Here is an 18,898-nt window from a genome sequence, read left to right on the forward strand (position 1 = left end):
TTGTGGTAATGTGCTAGATATAAATTTGTATTTTTTTTTTTTTTTTTTGTTTGTCTTATGTGTCACTGAAGATATCTTCTGCTTGAAAATCCAATTATATGCGGTTTCTATAATCTAATCTTATGTTACGTGTTTAGGCTCGAATAACAGCAACACAAAAAGAGTGAAAACAACAATCTTTGAAGAAAAAAATAACAAATTATTTATTTCCCTGGAAAAATGCTATAAAAAATGAAAAAATAACTTACGGTTTCCAGAATTATATCCAAGAATAATCCACGAATAATATTTTAGAAGTCCTAATAATATAATGTTCTAATGAATTCAAGTTCGAGTCCCGACGAAGAATCCAAAATGGAAGGCGATGACATATGCTGCAACCTGTACTGTATTGAAGTCTACAGTTCCTTGTAGAAACACAATAATTAATCCTTCTGTTTTGAAAATCCAAATAAAAATTTTAAGAAATGTCTTTGTTCAAGAATTCTGTATGACCACAAAATATTTCCAGAAAAACGAATTACTCTTTTAGAATCTGAAAAACTAAAATAAAACTCAAAAACTCAAAACTGGTTACAACAGAAGAAAACAACTTGACATCAAGTGTTTAAAAGCCCCAAAATTCTGAGATCTCTCTCTAAACAGCACTATTAATACTAAGTATTTCGCAATTTTGGAAATGCCTAATTGCGAAATAGAGGATCGCGTGATCATGTTTACATGTAAAAATCACGTAGCCACTGTATATCCTTGATAAGAACCAATCATTTTACTTCGAGAATAAAAGTTGTTTACTTGACCTTCAATCAAGGCCAGGAACTAAGTCAAAAATAGAAACAGTGCTTCTATTATTAGGTATTTATGTTTTCATAAATTATATTCAGGTCAAACTGAATTTTCTAGAAAATATCAAATTCCTAGTAAACAAAATTACATTATATTAACATGTAAAGAAAATAAAAATATTCCAAAATTCCACAAACAATCAAATCAAACACAAACTAAATCAAATATAAATTAAATCAAATATACGTAACACTATTGAACTGGCAGTGACATTACAACTTTAAGTAGTAGTCTTAAAATATCATTATTCCCTCATTAATGACGATAATGTATTAAGTATAAAACGATTATGTATGACTTTTGAAATAATAAATACGAATAATACAACACATATATTCTAAAATCAACATTATTCAAGCTTTTGACGTTTCATTTAGGTATTAAAAGAATGCAGAAAAACGCGTTACACTATCGATTCCACAAAATGCCAGCCAGATAAAGTCGAATCAGATGTTGTAGCTGTTGCGTATACAATTATCGGTGAGTACACAGCTTTGGCAATTTTATAGTACAGAGTAATTTAATTTTTATATTTTCATAGCAAATAATTTCTTGTTTTAGCTTGTTGTAAATTTCAATGTACTATATCAATTTTATCTAAATTTGTCGATGTACTCTATATACTATATTTACTATTATACTAGTTGGTGTCATGGAATTTGAAGTTTTATGTGTATTTATATATTTAGATGTAACAAAAGCATTTAAATAATTGTTAAGATGTAACAAAAGTATTTAAATAGTTGTGACAAATGCTTTCAAACGAAATATATGTTCAACTCTCAGATTAGATAATTATTTGTGGTTAAAGATAGTAAAGGTAATGCACAAAAGGAAAAGTCTTGCTATCTTAATATTTCTTTAAAATAATTATTTATGTACTTATGTATCTATAGTGTGAAACACGTCTCGCATTTCTCACAGTTAACTTAACGTACATATTTCATTCTCATCAATATAAACTGATATGTTTTACTCAAGAATATTGGTGTTTCTATTTGTAAATAATAATCTTAAAATATTCTCAACCCTACAGCAAATTTTTTATCAGCTTACTTTAGCCGCAACAATATAGTCCTTTTTACATTTAATGTCGTTAACAATTACGATGGATTTGTTTATTGTGAATTCAAATAAGACATTCTCACTGTATATGTATGATTATTTCCACATATTCATCTCTAGGTCTTTGTCTCTGTCATAGTTATGCACGACATATTATGTTGTCCTTGTTATACGTGGAGGAGACTAATTTGCAAAACATTTAAGAAAATTAAATAATTTTAAAACTGCTAAAGTAACACGAGCACAGCATAACGGTCTGTTTAGGTGATAATGTAAAATAAAAATGGATGACTTGGTGATTTTAATATATGAGGAATTAGAACTCTCAACTCGTAGCTGCGGAAATGTTCTAATAAAAGTGTATATTCCACTGCCCGTTTGAAATGATGAATTTATTAATTTTGATTTTATTTTATGGTTTGTTTTTAAAAGGTGTCTGATAGGCTGTTGAAGGCATGCACATACACTGGTTATAGATAAGTAACATTTATATCCAATAAAGAAATAAAGAAAACATACATTGTTTTCCTTTCCCTGATGACATGGGAATCACTTGAAAAGAAATGCCCCCATCTTTCAACTAGAAGCAAAACTAACACCAGAAAAAACGGGATTTATTTCAGAATTACCGGAGGCTCTCAAAGAGAACACTGTGAATATTAGTAGAGATGACGACATGTCTGCTTTCCTGCTGTCGTCAGCTCTGACCACAAGTATTCTAGTCGGTGTATTTGGTGTCATTTCCGTTATCACGTTGTGTATTGCCAACTTCTTCAAAACAAAAGGTACTGACTAGTTCACTATTTGCCTTGAATTAATTCATTGATGAATACTTCTTTACAAAAACAAAACCTTGAATAAAATAGCAGATACATATACACTTAAAGTCGATTACTTGGTTAGCAATGACTCAATTCATGAAACACTAATAAATGATTATTTTTCCTGTTCTCTTTGAGAAAATAAACAGTATCTACAAATTGTGTAACATAAATTGAGAATCCACCGGGTTCCACTCGCTTCTACGTGGCAGATATTGTTTTCCTTGTTATCTTTAACTACGAAATTTATTGTCCTTCATGCTAAGAATAAAATCTGACTTGTAGATTAATAAATTGTTTCTTCTCACAATTATATATATATATATATATATATATATATATATATATATATATATATATATATATATATATATATATATATATATGCATTCCCTTTTCAAGGTTTCAAACGACATTGCAACCCCGAGCAAGGAAATGGTGAAGAGAACGTGGCACTTAACGAAGGTACCTTCAAGTTTCGAATTAACTTAACCTTTGAACAGAAAATTATTGAGGATAATGCAATTGTAAAGATAGATACTACTACAAGCGTAACGTTTGTCTCTCTACTGTGCTGAAGAGCTCAACGTTCTACTAAGAGACAGTTTGCTGTTAAATGTTATGATTTTCCCGAAGCTAGGTACAATCAATAAACTATATTGAATATCAGCTCTATTTTCCGTACTCTTCTTTCCAATGTAAGTCAACATGGTACGATAAAGAATGACCACTTATATTCAGTCTGAAACGCACTATATCTAACAGATGTGTAGAAGGCGTCACACCACAATCATGACAAACAAGGAATTGTTTCTTTACGGTGATGCAAGCTATGATTGGCTACGATGATACAAGCTCTGACTAGCTATGGTGATACAATTAATGATTGGCTGAAAGTACTATATGTATAAGCAGATGAGCACAGAATAAGTTAGAGGTCAAATTTAGAACCTTGCGATTTAGTCACCTTGCATTGATCGGTAGAGAGAATATGTCTATTCCCTTTTTGTTACTGATATAAACGAGTGCCCTTAATAGTCAGCTTCATGTTTCACGGAGGCAATCTCCATCTTTCTCAGCTTAAAACAGTGTTGAGAATCGACTGTACCTTTCTTAGTAAATCATGATAATTCCTCAAATATTATTTCCAACATAAACAAATGGGAGTAGTGGATAGAATGGTTTGAATCGGTGTTGGATTTTTAACTGAAATTATTTATTCTAACATGATATATATTGCATCGTAAGTTTCTTTTTTTTTCTAGTTGGTTATAAATGTCTAGAGCATGATTGACCACGGTGTTATAGCCGTAATCGAACGAATATTAAAATATGAAATGAATAGGTGGAAAAAAGGAGATCTGACCAGAGATATAGAACAGCATAACACGAGTCCCGCGGAAAGAATGTAATAATTTATTTAGATAAACAAACTATAATTGTACAAGACCAATTGCAGGATGCACCTCTACTAAACAACAAACAAGTTTGTTCAAAGTTCCATATACAATTAGCAGATCCGTGTTAGTCATCTACGGCAAATGTGTAACTTGAATTATATGGCATGTCTTCATAACTTGACAACTTATTGCTGACCACTCTCCAGAAAACAAAATAGATTGTCGGTTGGAAACGACTTGCACAGGAAGACCCTTGTTCCCTCTGGTCTATTCATGCGTCACGCTTTTCCCCTTTAGCAGAACCGTCTTCTTACACTCCTACGTATCTCTCATAGATTCTCAACTACACGTACCTTGGACAAACTTAACGAGGTTTCGACTCCGCACCTTCTACCAATTTGCATACATCAATTTAACACTGCTATATGTTACAATGACATCTGCAAAATTCACTCTGTTACACAGACTCAGACGTACACCCACATACACACCCACACCCACACATTCATACCCACCCACCCACCCACCCACACACACACACACACACACACACATATATATATATATATATATATATATATATATATATATATATATATATATATATATATATATATATATATATATTCTTGTACAGACAAGCAAACCTAGCTACCAACCAATTATCCTAAATACGTACAAGTAAGTGTGTACCTGCATGTATAAGTACCTACGTTCATGTATACATACGTACATACATACATACATACATAAGATCAGAAATTTGACATCTGGTATCTTACTTGCAGAATCTGTCGAGGAAGAAACAGTAGCAATTATCTACATGAGAGATTCCAGCGAGTATGACAAGGCTGTGGACATCTTTGAGAAAATGCTCAATGATCTAGAAGTCAAGGCTCAAACCATCCGTTTTGACTCAACTAAGCTGATAAATATTATTGACTTCTCGGAAACAGTATGCAGATCATTCAAACGCTTTATTATCATCATATCCCCTGATCTTTACCAGCTGTGTCATTATTTTAAACATGGAGATAATACAATGTATGAAAGGATTCTTACAAAACATTGTGGCCAATGCCTGCCAGTCGTCCTTTTAAACTATCTGAACCAAATTTGCTTTTATGGAAGGGAGAATGTGCCTGTTTATCTCGTTCAGTTCTTTGAATATGGACAACTGAGATATGACTACATGAATATGTTTGTGTTCGATCATCTGGTTCTTTCAACACGATTCAGGTATTGTTTGTACAAGTTAGACGACCATGACAAATTGCAGCTGGAGAAAGACACTCTAATGGCTCTTGTGAGACATTTACACAGCACTAGCATGCCGGCAAATGGCAGAAATATGGATATCCGTCTGAAAACGGATGTGGAGTACGAGTTGAAAATCTGTGCTGAGACAATAATGGCTAAGCTGAAAAATGACATCATACAAAATTCAAACCTACACGAGATAAAATGATCTAAACGTTTTCCCGTCTTTCACATTTTACAAAATTTATTTTGTTTTAAAATATTGCATTTTGCATATATACTGATGATGAAAATACTATTTGTGTTCAATTATATTGCAAAAGTCTTTTATATTTGCAATTTTACGCCTCATTATTTCCATGATATATACATTATTTATCGTCTCAAGCGTTTAAGCTACAGTCAGCAGGGTTCCTCATATTCTACTTTAAATACAAATTGTACCTGCATTTATATGGTACCTTAAATAGAACAGTTTGACCCCAATTCCTTTATGTAAGAATGAAAAAGTCAAAACAGAGAAAACGACAGTATACCCCATTGTGTTCAAGAAATATTTAAACAGATTGGAAATATCATCCACATTATTATCACACTAGAATTCAAGTAGGGACATGCGTGGTAGACTGTGAAGTTAAAACCAGTTCACTATCATCACCAATTTAAGATCACAAACTCTGATACATAATGGCATTCTAAAGTGGATAAGCAGAATCAGTTATTCATTATCTTTTTATATACTAATTATATATATATATATATATATATATATATATATATATATATATATATATATATATATATATATATATATATCATTAAGAAACACCCTTACTTAAATACAGTTGACGTCAATAATTGTGTGACGTCACACATTACAAATCTCGAAAATGTTCACCAGGTATAAGGTGGTGGTGACCTTACCGTTAACAGAGGAATTTCTAATTTTGACAAGTATTTGTTAGTCTGATTATAATAACTATTTTATATTATGTAAATTATACCATAATATTAGTATGCAGTGTTTCGGGGACATTCATCATATTTCCCCTTGAAATAGGCCTCTGTAAATGAACAGGTTGATCTATCCTTGGTTAAATTATTTTTATCATGAACCACGTATTAACTGAAATCAAACGTTTCATTCCAATACATATTAATTACGAAATTAGCAACTCTGATTGCATATTTGTTTTTTAACTTTCATCATCTACTCTTGATATTAGGAATCTCTATTTCGATTTAATTCGATAAATAATATCTAAATAATATAGAATATATAAACATGGTTTTGTTTCATTTATAAGCAATATTAGGAAATATTTGTTATTGAAACTTGTCCCAGCTTTCACACTGTCAGCTAAAGCAGTCATTTTCATTATTATTTGTTTATTTCTCTTATTGTATATGACAATCATTAAGGTATTATTTAATGTACCCATGGGCAATATCCTCATGTACGCTTGGCATCATCAACATATTTTCGGATAACTACCTTTAGTCATGATTTTATGTTTCAAATTATCAGAAAACGGTCCAATGTTGTCTTCTAAGGTACCGCTCTACATTTATAATGTACTTCTAAGAGAGGGACTAGTAGATGGTGACGTTATTTGCCAACATCCAGAGTGGAGCGAATATTGTCATACATTTTTGCTACTTTTTATGTATTGTCATTGAAATTTCCTTACATGTGGTGAATGTGGAACTTATGCTTTAATTAAAACACTACACTGATCAAAATGGCTGATCCCATGCGCTTGAAAATGAGTCTGAACTAACCTAAAGTACACTAAATTTAGCATTTGTTAAAATAGGAAAATGAAGTTTGCCAGATTAGACAATGTCAACATCTGAATGTTCAACGCATGAATTATGTGAAACAAACTTATCGGCTCTTTTTTTTGTTCTTTTTTTTTTGGGGGGAGGGGGTAATTTACCTTTCAAATCCATTGAATGAAAATGACCAGCGAACTAGCAGTTTTTTGAGAGGTGCACATTTGAAGTAATGCCAAGTTGGATACACCATAACCCAAATTACACTCTTTAATTATACGCCAAAATAAACGAATGCAAAGTTATTTAACAACACCTAAGAAATACAAGGTCTGTTTGAAAAATAACCAGGATAACCAATGAGGAAAATATGGGAATTGTTTTTACTTCAAAAATTATTTATTGTGCAATAAAAGCGACACTACATTGCGAAACCTGATGAAAACATAAATATATTTTAGGTAACAAAGAATTTAATAATAATGGGACACATTTTTATGGTAGATGTTGATGGTAATATAGATGCTAACTTTTGTATCTTGAATTTATCATCCTGATGTGCTAACAAAAATTTATTTTGTAATAAACTGTTTTGTACACTTGATGTGTTTACACGATTCATTAAAATATCACACACACACACACACACACAAACACACACTCACCTAAATACATACATACATACATACATACATACATACATACATACATACATATTAACTTCTTTCTTAAGTCAGCGCTACACTTTATGTCCATTAGTAGTGGCATAGTGGAACGTACTTTTTCCTAGATCCCCTAATTGTTAAAATGGATGCATATTATATGAACATCAGGTATATCGAAACTCACTCATCGGACCATATGAATTTAAGACGTAACCATATGCGGCTACCCATGTTTTAGAAATGGTTTCTATTTGCATGAAATTACAAATATAATTTGACACTCATACAACAATAGTACACGCTGTTTCATTATATCTGATTCATTTTATACAAATTTAATCCATACAATTATGTATCCCAACACACAGCGTGGGACCAAGCAATCAGCGCTTTCCACTCTGTTGGATATTACCGTATCAGTTTAATAGTTATTATTTCGTGTATCTTTGAGTTAGTAAAACAATAAAATAAACTAGAGACAAACAGTCATACATATAATTATATTGTTATAAAGGATATACAATATATCATTGCAAATTATACAATTTTATATAGTGCATTAGCATTAAGTCCATTAGGATACAGAGTATCTAACTTATGAATCCAGTAAGTTTCTTTTATGAGTCTATTCATGTCACCATGCACAATATCTATTGGCATGAAAGAAAAATCAAGTAGAGGGTGATTATTGGTGTTAAAGTGTGTTGAAACATTAGAGGAAAACTGAGGATCTCTATAATTTTTTATATGAAAGCGATGATTATTCATTCTCTTAGAGACTTGTTGTTGTAGTGTTTGTCCAACATAATGCATGCTACATTTTTTACAGGTTATTAAATAAATCACATCAGTCGATATGCAGTTAATTCTAATGCACTATATAAAATTGTATAGTTTGCATTGATATATTGTATATCCTTTATAACAATATAATTATATGTATGACTGTTTGTCTCTAGTATATTTTATTATTTTACTAATTCAAGTTTCATTAGAGACTCGTGTATCTTTTAGATCCTGTCATATATAATTGTTATAAAATTGTTATAATGATGCATATAATTTATGAGTTTACGTAATGACGTAATTGTTGTTTTAAAATAAAAGACGTCATCCGTTACTTTCAAAACATTTCGTGCCTGAAGAAGCATACATTAAATGCGAAACTAGTTGCACAGAATTTTCGGCGTTTGTGTTGTTTTTTATCACAAAGTGTATCTTTGAGTAAATACATGTATATAGCTGAGTGAAAAATACCGCTAGCATAGCGGGTGTGTTGCCGTGCACTTCCAGACCTTTCCTTCGACCTTGCTCCATAATTTTATTTTTCAATGCCTGGGATTATAAGGTCATGACAGGATGGGTTAGTTTGTTGGTGCATTAATTGACGTTAATAACGGCACAGGTTCGATCCCTCCTTAGAACGAATTATAGTTCTCTAACATGAGTAACATATAAATTAAAGTTCTGAACCAAGAAAAATTTACAATTTTATATCTGGTTTGCAATAAAATGTATGCACCACTCATATCTTTAAAATACAGACATGACCGTGGCGTTTATTGGTTCGATATGAAGAACCAGTGAAAAATATTAAAGCAGATTCAGTTGTTGTTTTTGTTGTTGTGGGTTTTAACGCCACATTTCAGCACACGATAGGCTATGCATGGCGGCCAGTATTAATGGTGGAGGAAGAACCCGGGAAAACCCCGGGAAGAACCACCGACCCACGATAAGCTACTGGCGAGCTTTCTCACATACCCACGTTAGCCGAATCCTGGACTCGAACCCACGCAGACAGAGATGAGATGGCATTGATCCTTAACGGAGAGCGCTTTAGACCACTCGGCCACTCGGGGTCCCGCAGATTCAGTCATTCTTTTCCTAATTTTAAATATCGTATCCCTATATGAACATTTACAGACCAATTTCTTTTAAAACATCAAAATACCCTTGGGTCCCCGGAATGTAGTAAACATTGGTGCTGACGTGCACATTGGTTTTTAAATCCAAAATCTATGTATGTCTCTGGATTATGGCGTTACATAATTATCTGTAATAAAATGTTAACGAACTGAATAGGAACAAAATGTTCATGGGTTTCTTTGAAGATTGCACTTTCCCCGATAGCTGGTTTATTTTAAACCGTGCTTATTTCAAAGTAATGAATTCAATTTACCCATTGATGCAGGTATACATTGCCTGCAATGAAAAGCCTTCTTTTTACGGGAGTAATCTTCCGCTAAAGAGCTATTTTTGTGACGTGGAGTCGTATAACTGTGCGGGTTTCCTGCAGCCAGTTATCTTGCTGTTGAAACTTACGTTGACTCGGAGGATGATAACGGTTTATTCGCAGTGAGGGACCAAAGCGTCTGGACCTGCAGGTATGTCCGGATTAGGAAGGTTCTTGAAGCATTATTCGGCAGACTGGGAGGAGTGGGCCGTGCGTGGTGGCTCCTTGGCCGTTCGACGAGAGCTGTGGAATAGGAAATTCATAGTGATCGTCAATGAGACGCCATGAGATACACCATTGTTGAATTAATGTTATGTAATATCACTTTATGAGAGAAAATCAATAATTCAATAATAGTTTAATATCGAATATTAGTGAAAAGCAGTAAATATATTTATACATATCCTTTTTATATTTGACGTACATTATTCATATTTTTCTACAAATTCTAGACTTTGATCAACCTTGTTCAGAGAATCATACATTTGTTTATATTCTGCACATTCATCATCTATGGTAATCTATGATTACTCGATGATTACTCAATGAAGCTACATATTCCGATTAGTCCCATTTAGCAAGCATATAATTCCCTTGTATCAGTTCTTGGACTCGGTGTATATAATTCTGTTAAATCCGCTCACTGAACCTTGTGCACATGAGTATGGTGTCAGATTCATTCATCACTCATTTACATGATAAACACCTCATTCGCGAAATTGCTTTCCGTGTCTTCGTTGTGTCCGAATTTGGGTAGTTTTATAAGAGAAGATGGAAATATTTCACGAGATTGCAATGAGTGCGACGATTTCGGTATCAAAAACTAAGGTGCATTTTGTTTACAAATTTGGATGGGATACAACGCTGTGTTACAAAAAAAAACATTCCAGGATAAATACAATTATTTTTTCTTGACTCCAAATGTGAAAAGATATCGTGCGATGCTTTAGAAAAGATGCTGATTCGCACATTATATTCAGTGATGATAACATCGAGGAAAACCTCGTCAGCTGTGATAGCAAACAGTAGGATTTGATGCGAGTAAACAAGCACATTTGAATTCGACTTAATTCACAGTACAACTTAAAGATCTAGTAAACATGACAAATTTAATCTACAATGAATCCGCAAAAACAGACATATAACTTTTAGATTCTGTTACAACTATATGGTCTTAAAGTAAGTAACAGAACATTTGACAAAAATATATTTTCGTGTGTGTGTGTGTGTGTGTGTGTGTGTGTAGATCATGGCTAGTGGATTTTGTTGTTGATGAAATCATGAAATTCATATGAGCCATTGAGAGTCCAATGCAGAGTAATACGCTACAACCTGGTGTAGATACGAAACTGTGGCTGAAATTACTTGCATGAGGATGAACTTGTAATCTGCACTATATAAGACTGAAAAAAGGAGATGGGTGACATGTATTCAGTTTCCATTTAAAAGCATCACTCAGCAAAGTTGGGTATATTACCTGTAGATCCAAGCCATAGATCTCTGCTGTAAAATGACCACCAAGCTTAATAGTTTTGGCGTCGGCCGTCTAAAGTGTGCATTTGAGTTTGCTTTAAGAATTATCTGCTATATAATATAAAATACTGATTCCAATGCTAATATATTATCGTGTGTAAGAGAGTAGCTTCAAACGTTATTAGTAAATTTATGTATAGCAGTCTAAGACTTTCTCAATTTTTCACTTTATACTTGTCGAGTTTGGTTTATTTTTATATAGAAACAAAAATTGTGATGTGCTAGTAACTTTATGTACTGCAAATTGACCATCAAGAAACATTAAACTTACAGGGCAGGAACTGTCGTTGTACCTGGCTAACGGGATTATCTACCTTAGACTAAAACACTGTAGACATGCAAACATTTAAATCATAATGCAGACGTCGAATATTGATGTAGATTACACCGAATAGTCATCAAAATGATAATTGTTATTATCTTTATTATCGGAAACTACACTAAAAAGTCATACAAACTGTCCTGTCCAGATATAGCTTACACGAATAACAATACATATGTGTATGCTGACTAGAAAGGAAGTATAGATAAGTGTGATTCACCTCGTCATGTTAAGTTTGAGGTAAGAAAATATGTCCAGTATCATTCGTTATTTCTCAATTCATATAGATACAGTCAACATTTATATTTATAGCTAATGTACAACTTATTTGGTGCTTTAATTTATCTCGTACCATAACCAATTCAGGTTTTTTCTCAAGTTTCCATATCGTAAATTGATGATGGGTATGAATATGTTTTTTCACATCTAATCCTGCTTTGAAATACATGAATTTCAATCTTGTTTACAATGATGTTCGGTTAAAAATGCTAGCTACATCAAGAGAATGTTCCAAGGGGTTTCTGTAAGCTCCAAACACAACGATTCATGTTCACACTTTGGTATAATACTGAATCATATACTATCGCTTTTAATTAAATAAATATACATGCCAGTTGTTCACTATAAAACAAGGTTGTTGAACAGGTTAGTTAGCAGACTGTCTCTGAAAAATTATTTTATATTCATCATATAACCAGCATTAACATCAAACATCCTGGAACCAAAGTTAAGGTTGCAAATACCTTGGTTATATGTGAAAATTGTTATAGTATTATAGGACATTAGCGTGAACATGCTCACTATTATTTTTCTACAGAAGTAAATTGTTTATGAATGATACCTTTGTGTCAAACTCTTAACATTAGCACACAAATCATTCATATTGACAAAGTTTTTCATCAGTAATTAAAACCACTAAATTTATCAGGAGCAGTTCACTTAAGGCAGGCCATGTTCCACCTGAACAGGGCTCGGCGAGCCTTCTTGCAGCATCTGAACAGGGCTTGGCGAGCCTTCTTGCAGTTAATATTTATCAGTTCATAAGATTTTTCTTAAGAGTGGCCAAAAGTTGTCCACTTTAGTTTCCATGGAGACTTGCCCTTCCCTTCCAACCCCCAGTCAGTGGGACTGGGTTAAGCTGGGATCTCTTTACTGTATCTTTCCCGATACATGTTCTACCTGATCGGTTGCACGCATTGTGTCCTGTTTGAGAGCCTCCTGTGTTGGTGAGATGTCCACCAGTGCATGTGACCTTCTTGAATGCAGATACTGCCTTCTTTCATTAACTTTGCACAATCCGCTAGTTCTGTCCTACCGAACTACCAAACACAAGTGGCACGATAGCATTGTCAGAGGTATGTGTTGGAACCTCTGTCAGTGTCACAAATCCTCCTGTAAGTTGTAACATCTGGAAACACGTCCATGTGTTTCAAGCCTTACCCACATTTAAGTCACTGGAATGTAGCGCAAGCTGGAAACAAGGACGACAACGTCGTTGTTTAATCGCTACGAATAAATGAAAAGATTTACAACGAAATCACTGCAAAATGGACTCGCTTCTTTTTCTGACCAGTTTATTGTATTGCTTTATTTTGACAATTTAAAGATTAGCTTTTATATATTTGCTGTGTGAGAGTATTATATATTCGTCTATCTTTCAGTGAAATCATATCTTATAAAATATATGTGGTGTATCCGAGGAGTTCTGATTACTATATATATAATGTTGGTTATAAGACGAATATTTCACGTACACTAAGAACACGGGTAATGCAAAGAATTTTTTAAAACTCTGTCCTTACAAGTAAATTACATAACTATTTTATCATACACACCAAAAATCGCACTACGGAGATCATAATGCGTCAGATGTCAATGAAACCAGATAACCGTAATACTTTATACCTGTCATATCGGATGACAGGGTCAAAGTTTATCCATCTGTGCCAAAAATATCAACCTTGTGCCATTGAAGTATTTTGGCGACAAGTGGAGGATATAGCAGTGAATTAATATCTCATTATGGTACCCAATGTGCCTTGGCGCTTTTGATTCTTAATGAGTCTTTTCCAAAGGCAAACACAAAACATAGGCAAGGCAAACAAATAAATACAAAACCCGTTGTGTTTTCAAGACTATACATGGTTATTTCTACAGGGATTCAACCTTTGAATTTATTATTATGCAAAAATAAAAATGCAACAATTTATTATAATAAATTTAATGGATTAATTCCGTTAGAAACGGCCATGTAAAGTTTTGCAAACACAACGGTATTTGCATTTATTTGTTTGTATTGTCTATGTTTCGTATTTACCTTTGAAAAATACTCATTTAATGTCGAAAGCGATCTGGGTAGTCAGATACTAGTTTTGCACTGTTCAGTGTCAATTTATTGCATTTATCGTAATCAATCTCTGACACGTGATCCCTTGCTGAATCCAGTGCACTTGAAAGGTCCGTTATAACAAACTCAAATAAACTAGATGACATAATATAATTAAAAGTTTGAATTCCTGTAGAAACAGCCATGTAAATGTTCGCAAACATAACCGTTTTTCTGTTTTATTTGTCTTGTGTATGTTTTTTTTTTATTTGCCTTTGAAAAAGACTCATTAAAGAGTCGAAAGCGCTTAGGCTAGCTAGATACTAGTTTCGCACTGCTCGTTGTCAGTTTATTGCATTTATCTTAATCAATCCCTGACACGTGATCCCTTCCTGGATATATATATATATGAGGATCTTTTGAGGATCTTAAATGTTTCCAAATTATGACAAGAAATACCAGTTGTGTTTAGACATAAATACAAGGGTTAAATGCAGGTGGATATATATTTGTCTTCTATGACCATTAAGTGTATATTATTATAGACTTGAAATTCAACCGATTCTTTTTTTTAGCTCCAATGACCAATGCCAGTTACATACTTGAATTTATGTTTTCATGCCTACAATGTGTATATAAAGTTATACAATCGCCACATTATGGTCACTTTCTGAAAGGTACTATTTAAGACTACAAAAATGATTATTATGATTTTTATGCAATTCGATCCCCAGTTTAATTGAATAGTTGGTATACAATTGCAGTCTACCAAACAGTAAGAAATATATAATTAAACCACTTAAAACCGCACATACACCATCTGTGTCAACAACAATCATTAAAGTATGTATAGTTTGGAAGAGGTCGTTGACTTTCGTGAAAAGTGTACAAAGTAATATCTCAACCAATGATTTCGACAATAATGAGTAAAGTCTTTGTAAAAATATTTCAACTTAGCAGAAAAGGATGACCAGATCATTTCCTGGTTAAATGCCACCGTGTTACTAAGTTACAAGCGTTTGTATCGATTAGAACGTGTCTAAGAAGCTAAGTGTTTGGGAGATCAATAATGGACGGTTAAACGGATAACTGAGACAACATATGTGCTTGACAATTGGAAAATGTGCAAGAAAAAAAGCACTTAACTCATAAATCTTCCTGAAATATTGTGATATGACAGAAAAATTGTTAAAGCGCAGTTAGAAATCCAAATCACGCACACACACATCAAATATTGTGCGGTGACTACAGTAGGTTGGGTATAACACCATTGTCTGTTTATCAAGTTACCTGTCGTTCAAGAAAGCACAGGTCACTTGCTATTTATGTCAACCACGTTTACTATTTAAATCTGTGGGCATTTGTTCATAAAAAAAAACAGCCAAAAAAGTATTATATTACCTGTAAATATTAATAATTTGAAATAGATCTCAGTGTACATGATGCATCAATGCATGTTTGGACTTTTTCGCATATTGTCCGATTCAATTTTTCATTGCTTCTGAATAAAAAGGTATATGTCTGTGCCCAATAACTTTTTTAATAATGCATATTCTTTCGAAACGTGTCTGACCTACTATACAATGGATTATTTTACGGATTAAATATTTGGCACTACTGATTTGACATATTTTTCACAGTACTTAAACTTCGCGCTGCACTGTCCATTTGATATTATTCCCTGGTTTGTGATTCGTAATATTTAATCTTCGCATAAAGTTACTACCGACCACTCCAAGTTTCCCCCACCCCGACCCATAACCCGCTACGTAGTTAATGTAAAACAAGTGTCGCAGAGTAATAAACAATGACTCAAAAACTGGTGCAAGGATCCCGTTTCTTTTTCCTCCCTCTATTTCATAAGACTTAGGAGCGATTTTCATTGGATGCATAAATTACCCTGCATCATGATATTCGTAACTTATTCAATGTATGCTGACTTTTAATTTCAATAGTAAAATAGCACTTGATCTAAATATTGGCTGTTCCCGTGGGTACTACGGTTTTGCTATTCTAGATTAGAATTCTTGGTCGATCCCGGTGACACACTGGCTCCAAACTTCTAAGACAGCTTTTGGCTTATTCCTGAAGTAGTCCGGTTCTGCTTCTCCTAGACAGAACTCTGGCCAGTTATGTAAATAGTCCGATCATAATTTCCCGATGGTCTTGTTTCTTAAAGAAATCTACCTCTTCGGAACCTATTTCAGCAATATACAAGATCAGTACCAAACGTTTCTGTATAAATGGCTAGAATCTAGAATGAAATTTACAGGATAGAACTTTTAATATAGCCTTTCTTAATCTCTTTTGATTATTTCGGTGAAATATAGTTATAATGAAATGTTTTAACGTTTACTTTGTTCTTCTTTTCACATTAAAGATTCCAGAACTGCCTGCTTCGTTTTAACCATTTTACGACGTGATTTCTATAAATTTCGCCTTTGTTTGTACGTCAGTGGAAATTTTGACTAGATATCGGCCTCAATGTACAATTTTCTGCCTCTCGAACCGATTTAACAAACGGTAGCATAAATCAGGATGGTGTTTTGTAATGGCTATATAAGAAAAATATCGCTAAAGTTTCATAATGGAATTACGTGAAAGCAAATGAAACGTAACTATGACGTTCAATAAATTATCGATCAAATGAAGTAGATCTAGTGGCTGACGTAACGTCCGGCAGACGAAAGTGTAGTAGTTCATCCGTGTAGACTGAACAAAAAATGCCCAGTCAATGGTGTGTACTGCTGAGAAAATAACCGAAAACGGATTTGTGTGACCTGATATTTGGTTCGGTCCGTATATTATATTTAAATTAGCGTTTATCTCAGGTGCTTGACCAACCAAATCAATATGACGCAGGCACCATTATACATGTATGCGCACCAAAATAGTGTACATATTCTCACTAACACTGTATATATTTATTTCTAACATCTTGGTGGTTTGTAGAGACGAATTTATGTATGATCAGAATCATACGTTTTTTATGCTAAACAACAACGTGATAATGTTGTTGTCGTTGTTGTTGTTGTAGAGTTTAACGCCATTTTTCAGCACACGATAGGCTATACATGGCGGCCAGTATTAATAATATAATAAAACAAATGTTAGCTAGGCTCAGTTTAGTCCAACACCGTTTGATATTGGTGTGCATCTAAAGTTCGGTGTCATAGATATTTCTCTCTGCTAAGCATGTTTAAGGATAAAAAATTTTGTCATAAATAATCTTGTTATTTAGTTTATACCCATTTACCGTAATATATATCTCACAAGGAAGATAAAGCAATATGTGGCCTGTTTATTGTAACTGGCACTACATACGGTCGAAAAATATATCATGCACATTCTCACCCTTACCAGCAATAACATAACGATGCAAGTTAATTAAGCGTTTGATTTATGCGAACAATATACTCAACAAACCAATGAAACTTTATTCACTTATAAAATAGTCTTAGAGAAGCATCTATCGGACCGCAAAAGTTGGTATCTTAATAAAACTTGTGTCGATTTGTTTATCTGAACCAATACTGACGGATGTTTTGGAAGAATAAGAAAGAAGAAAAACACGTTAATAAGGACCCAAAATAAGATGCTACTCCTCTGTGATTGAAATGAGTTTATATATAATTAATAATTAATCGAGCAGATTCGATTTCTGAAGTATTTTGCTAACAGTGTTCGAGTTACGACACGTCGAGTACAAACCCCATCAACTGATCGTGTAAGCTTTCTGAGGTTCACAGTTTAACAGATATCATGTACTTGAAAAGAAAAACTACCTCGACCACCACCACCACACCGAAGAAAATAAATAAAAGAAATAAGGCAAAGCTTTCTAAAAATTTAGGTGAAGCACATTAAACTATTTATATGCGAACGGATTGTTTAGATATAAAAACAGCCAACACTCGTCCATTACCAATGACTATACATAATCTATTATATTTACATTATGCTTGGTGCATGTTTGTCCTTTTATTACAAATATATTTTCTAGATTCTCTGTACTTCGTAATCGATCGAAAACTGTCGATGCAATTGTAATGCGAGTTATTTTGCGATTTGAATATTTAGTACTTTTGATCTCGCAACATTTTTGCGGTGTTTAAATGTAGTATTTTCATTTAGACGTTATTTTTTAAAATTTAAATTATAGTATTTAACAAGTTACGAAATTTTCAGGTTTGTTTTATTTTCTTATAGCACAGATTGATAAAAAAATATAGCAAACTACCACCTGAGTTACTCGATTCAACCATAGGATGTCCCTCTTTCTTGCCTTCTTACCTTTTTTGATTGGATACATACCGGTTTTTCTTTAATTAATAACTTATGTATACCATAGTGTATTCTCAATGTATACATTCAGTATTTAACTTTTGAATATGCGGGAATTATCGGTGGAACCCATGCGTGCCCTTGTTCTGCTATCCCTGGCCATAATTCTTGGCTGATCCCAAAGGTGCTAAGTTAAAATTTATAAGTGACTTGGATATCAGTGAAATTTTTCAGCGAAAACGAGTTGTTTCAGAAACGTTTGATCAACAAGCCAGATCATGGATATGGTACAATGAACGCATGCCTAGACTATACGTTGCCTACTACGGGTCCTATATACTCTTCAGCACAGTCTTGTTAAATCGTT

General features: G+C 33.3%; 1 protein-coding gene across 1 annotated transcript in view; it reads left to right on the plus strand.

Moving 5' to 3' along the window:
• LOC149789431 (uncharacterized) overlaps positions 1-9,013 on the plus strand; it is a 28,110-nt gene extending 19,097 nt beyond the window's left edge. The window contains exons 8-11 of the mRNA XM_089975519.1: positions 1,224-1,326; positions 2,535-2,696; positions 3,135-3,197; positions 4,921-9,013. Coding sequence (XP_089831645.1) covers positions 1,224-1,326; positions 2,535-2,696; positions 3,135-3,197; positions 4,921-5,600 — 1,008 coding nt within the window. The 3' untranslated portion in view covers positions 5,601-9,013. The remainder of the gene's footprint in view (positions 1-1,223; positions 1,327-2,534; positions 2,697-3,134; positions 3,198-4,920) is intronic.
• Positions 9,014-18,898: the final 9,885 nt, after the last annotated feature.

Source organism: Sinohyriopsis cumingii, chromosome 11 (genome assembly GCF_028554795.1).
Source record: "Sinohyriopsis cumingii isolate HCF-2022 chromosome 11, ASM2855479v2, whole genome shotgun sequence".
Classification (NCBI taxonomy): Eukaryota; Metazoa; Mollusca; class Bivalvia; order Unionida; family Unionidae; genus Sinohyriopsis; species Sinohyriopsis cumingii.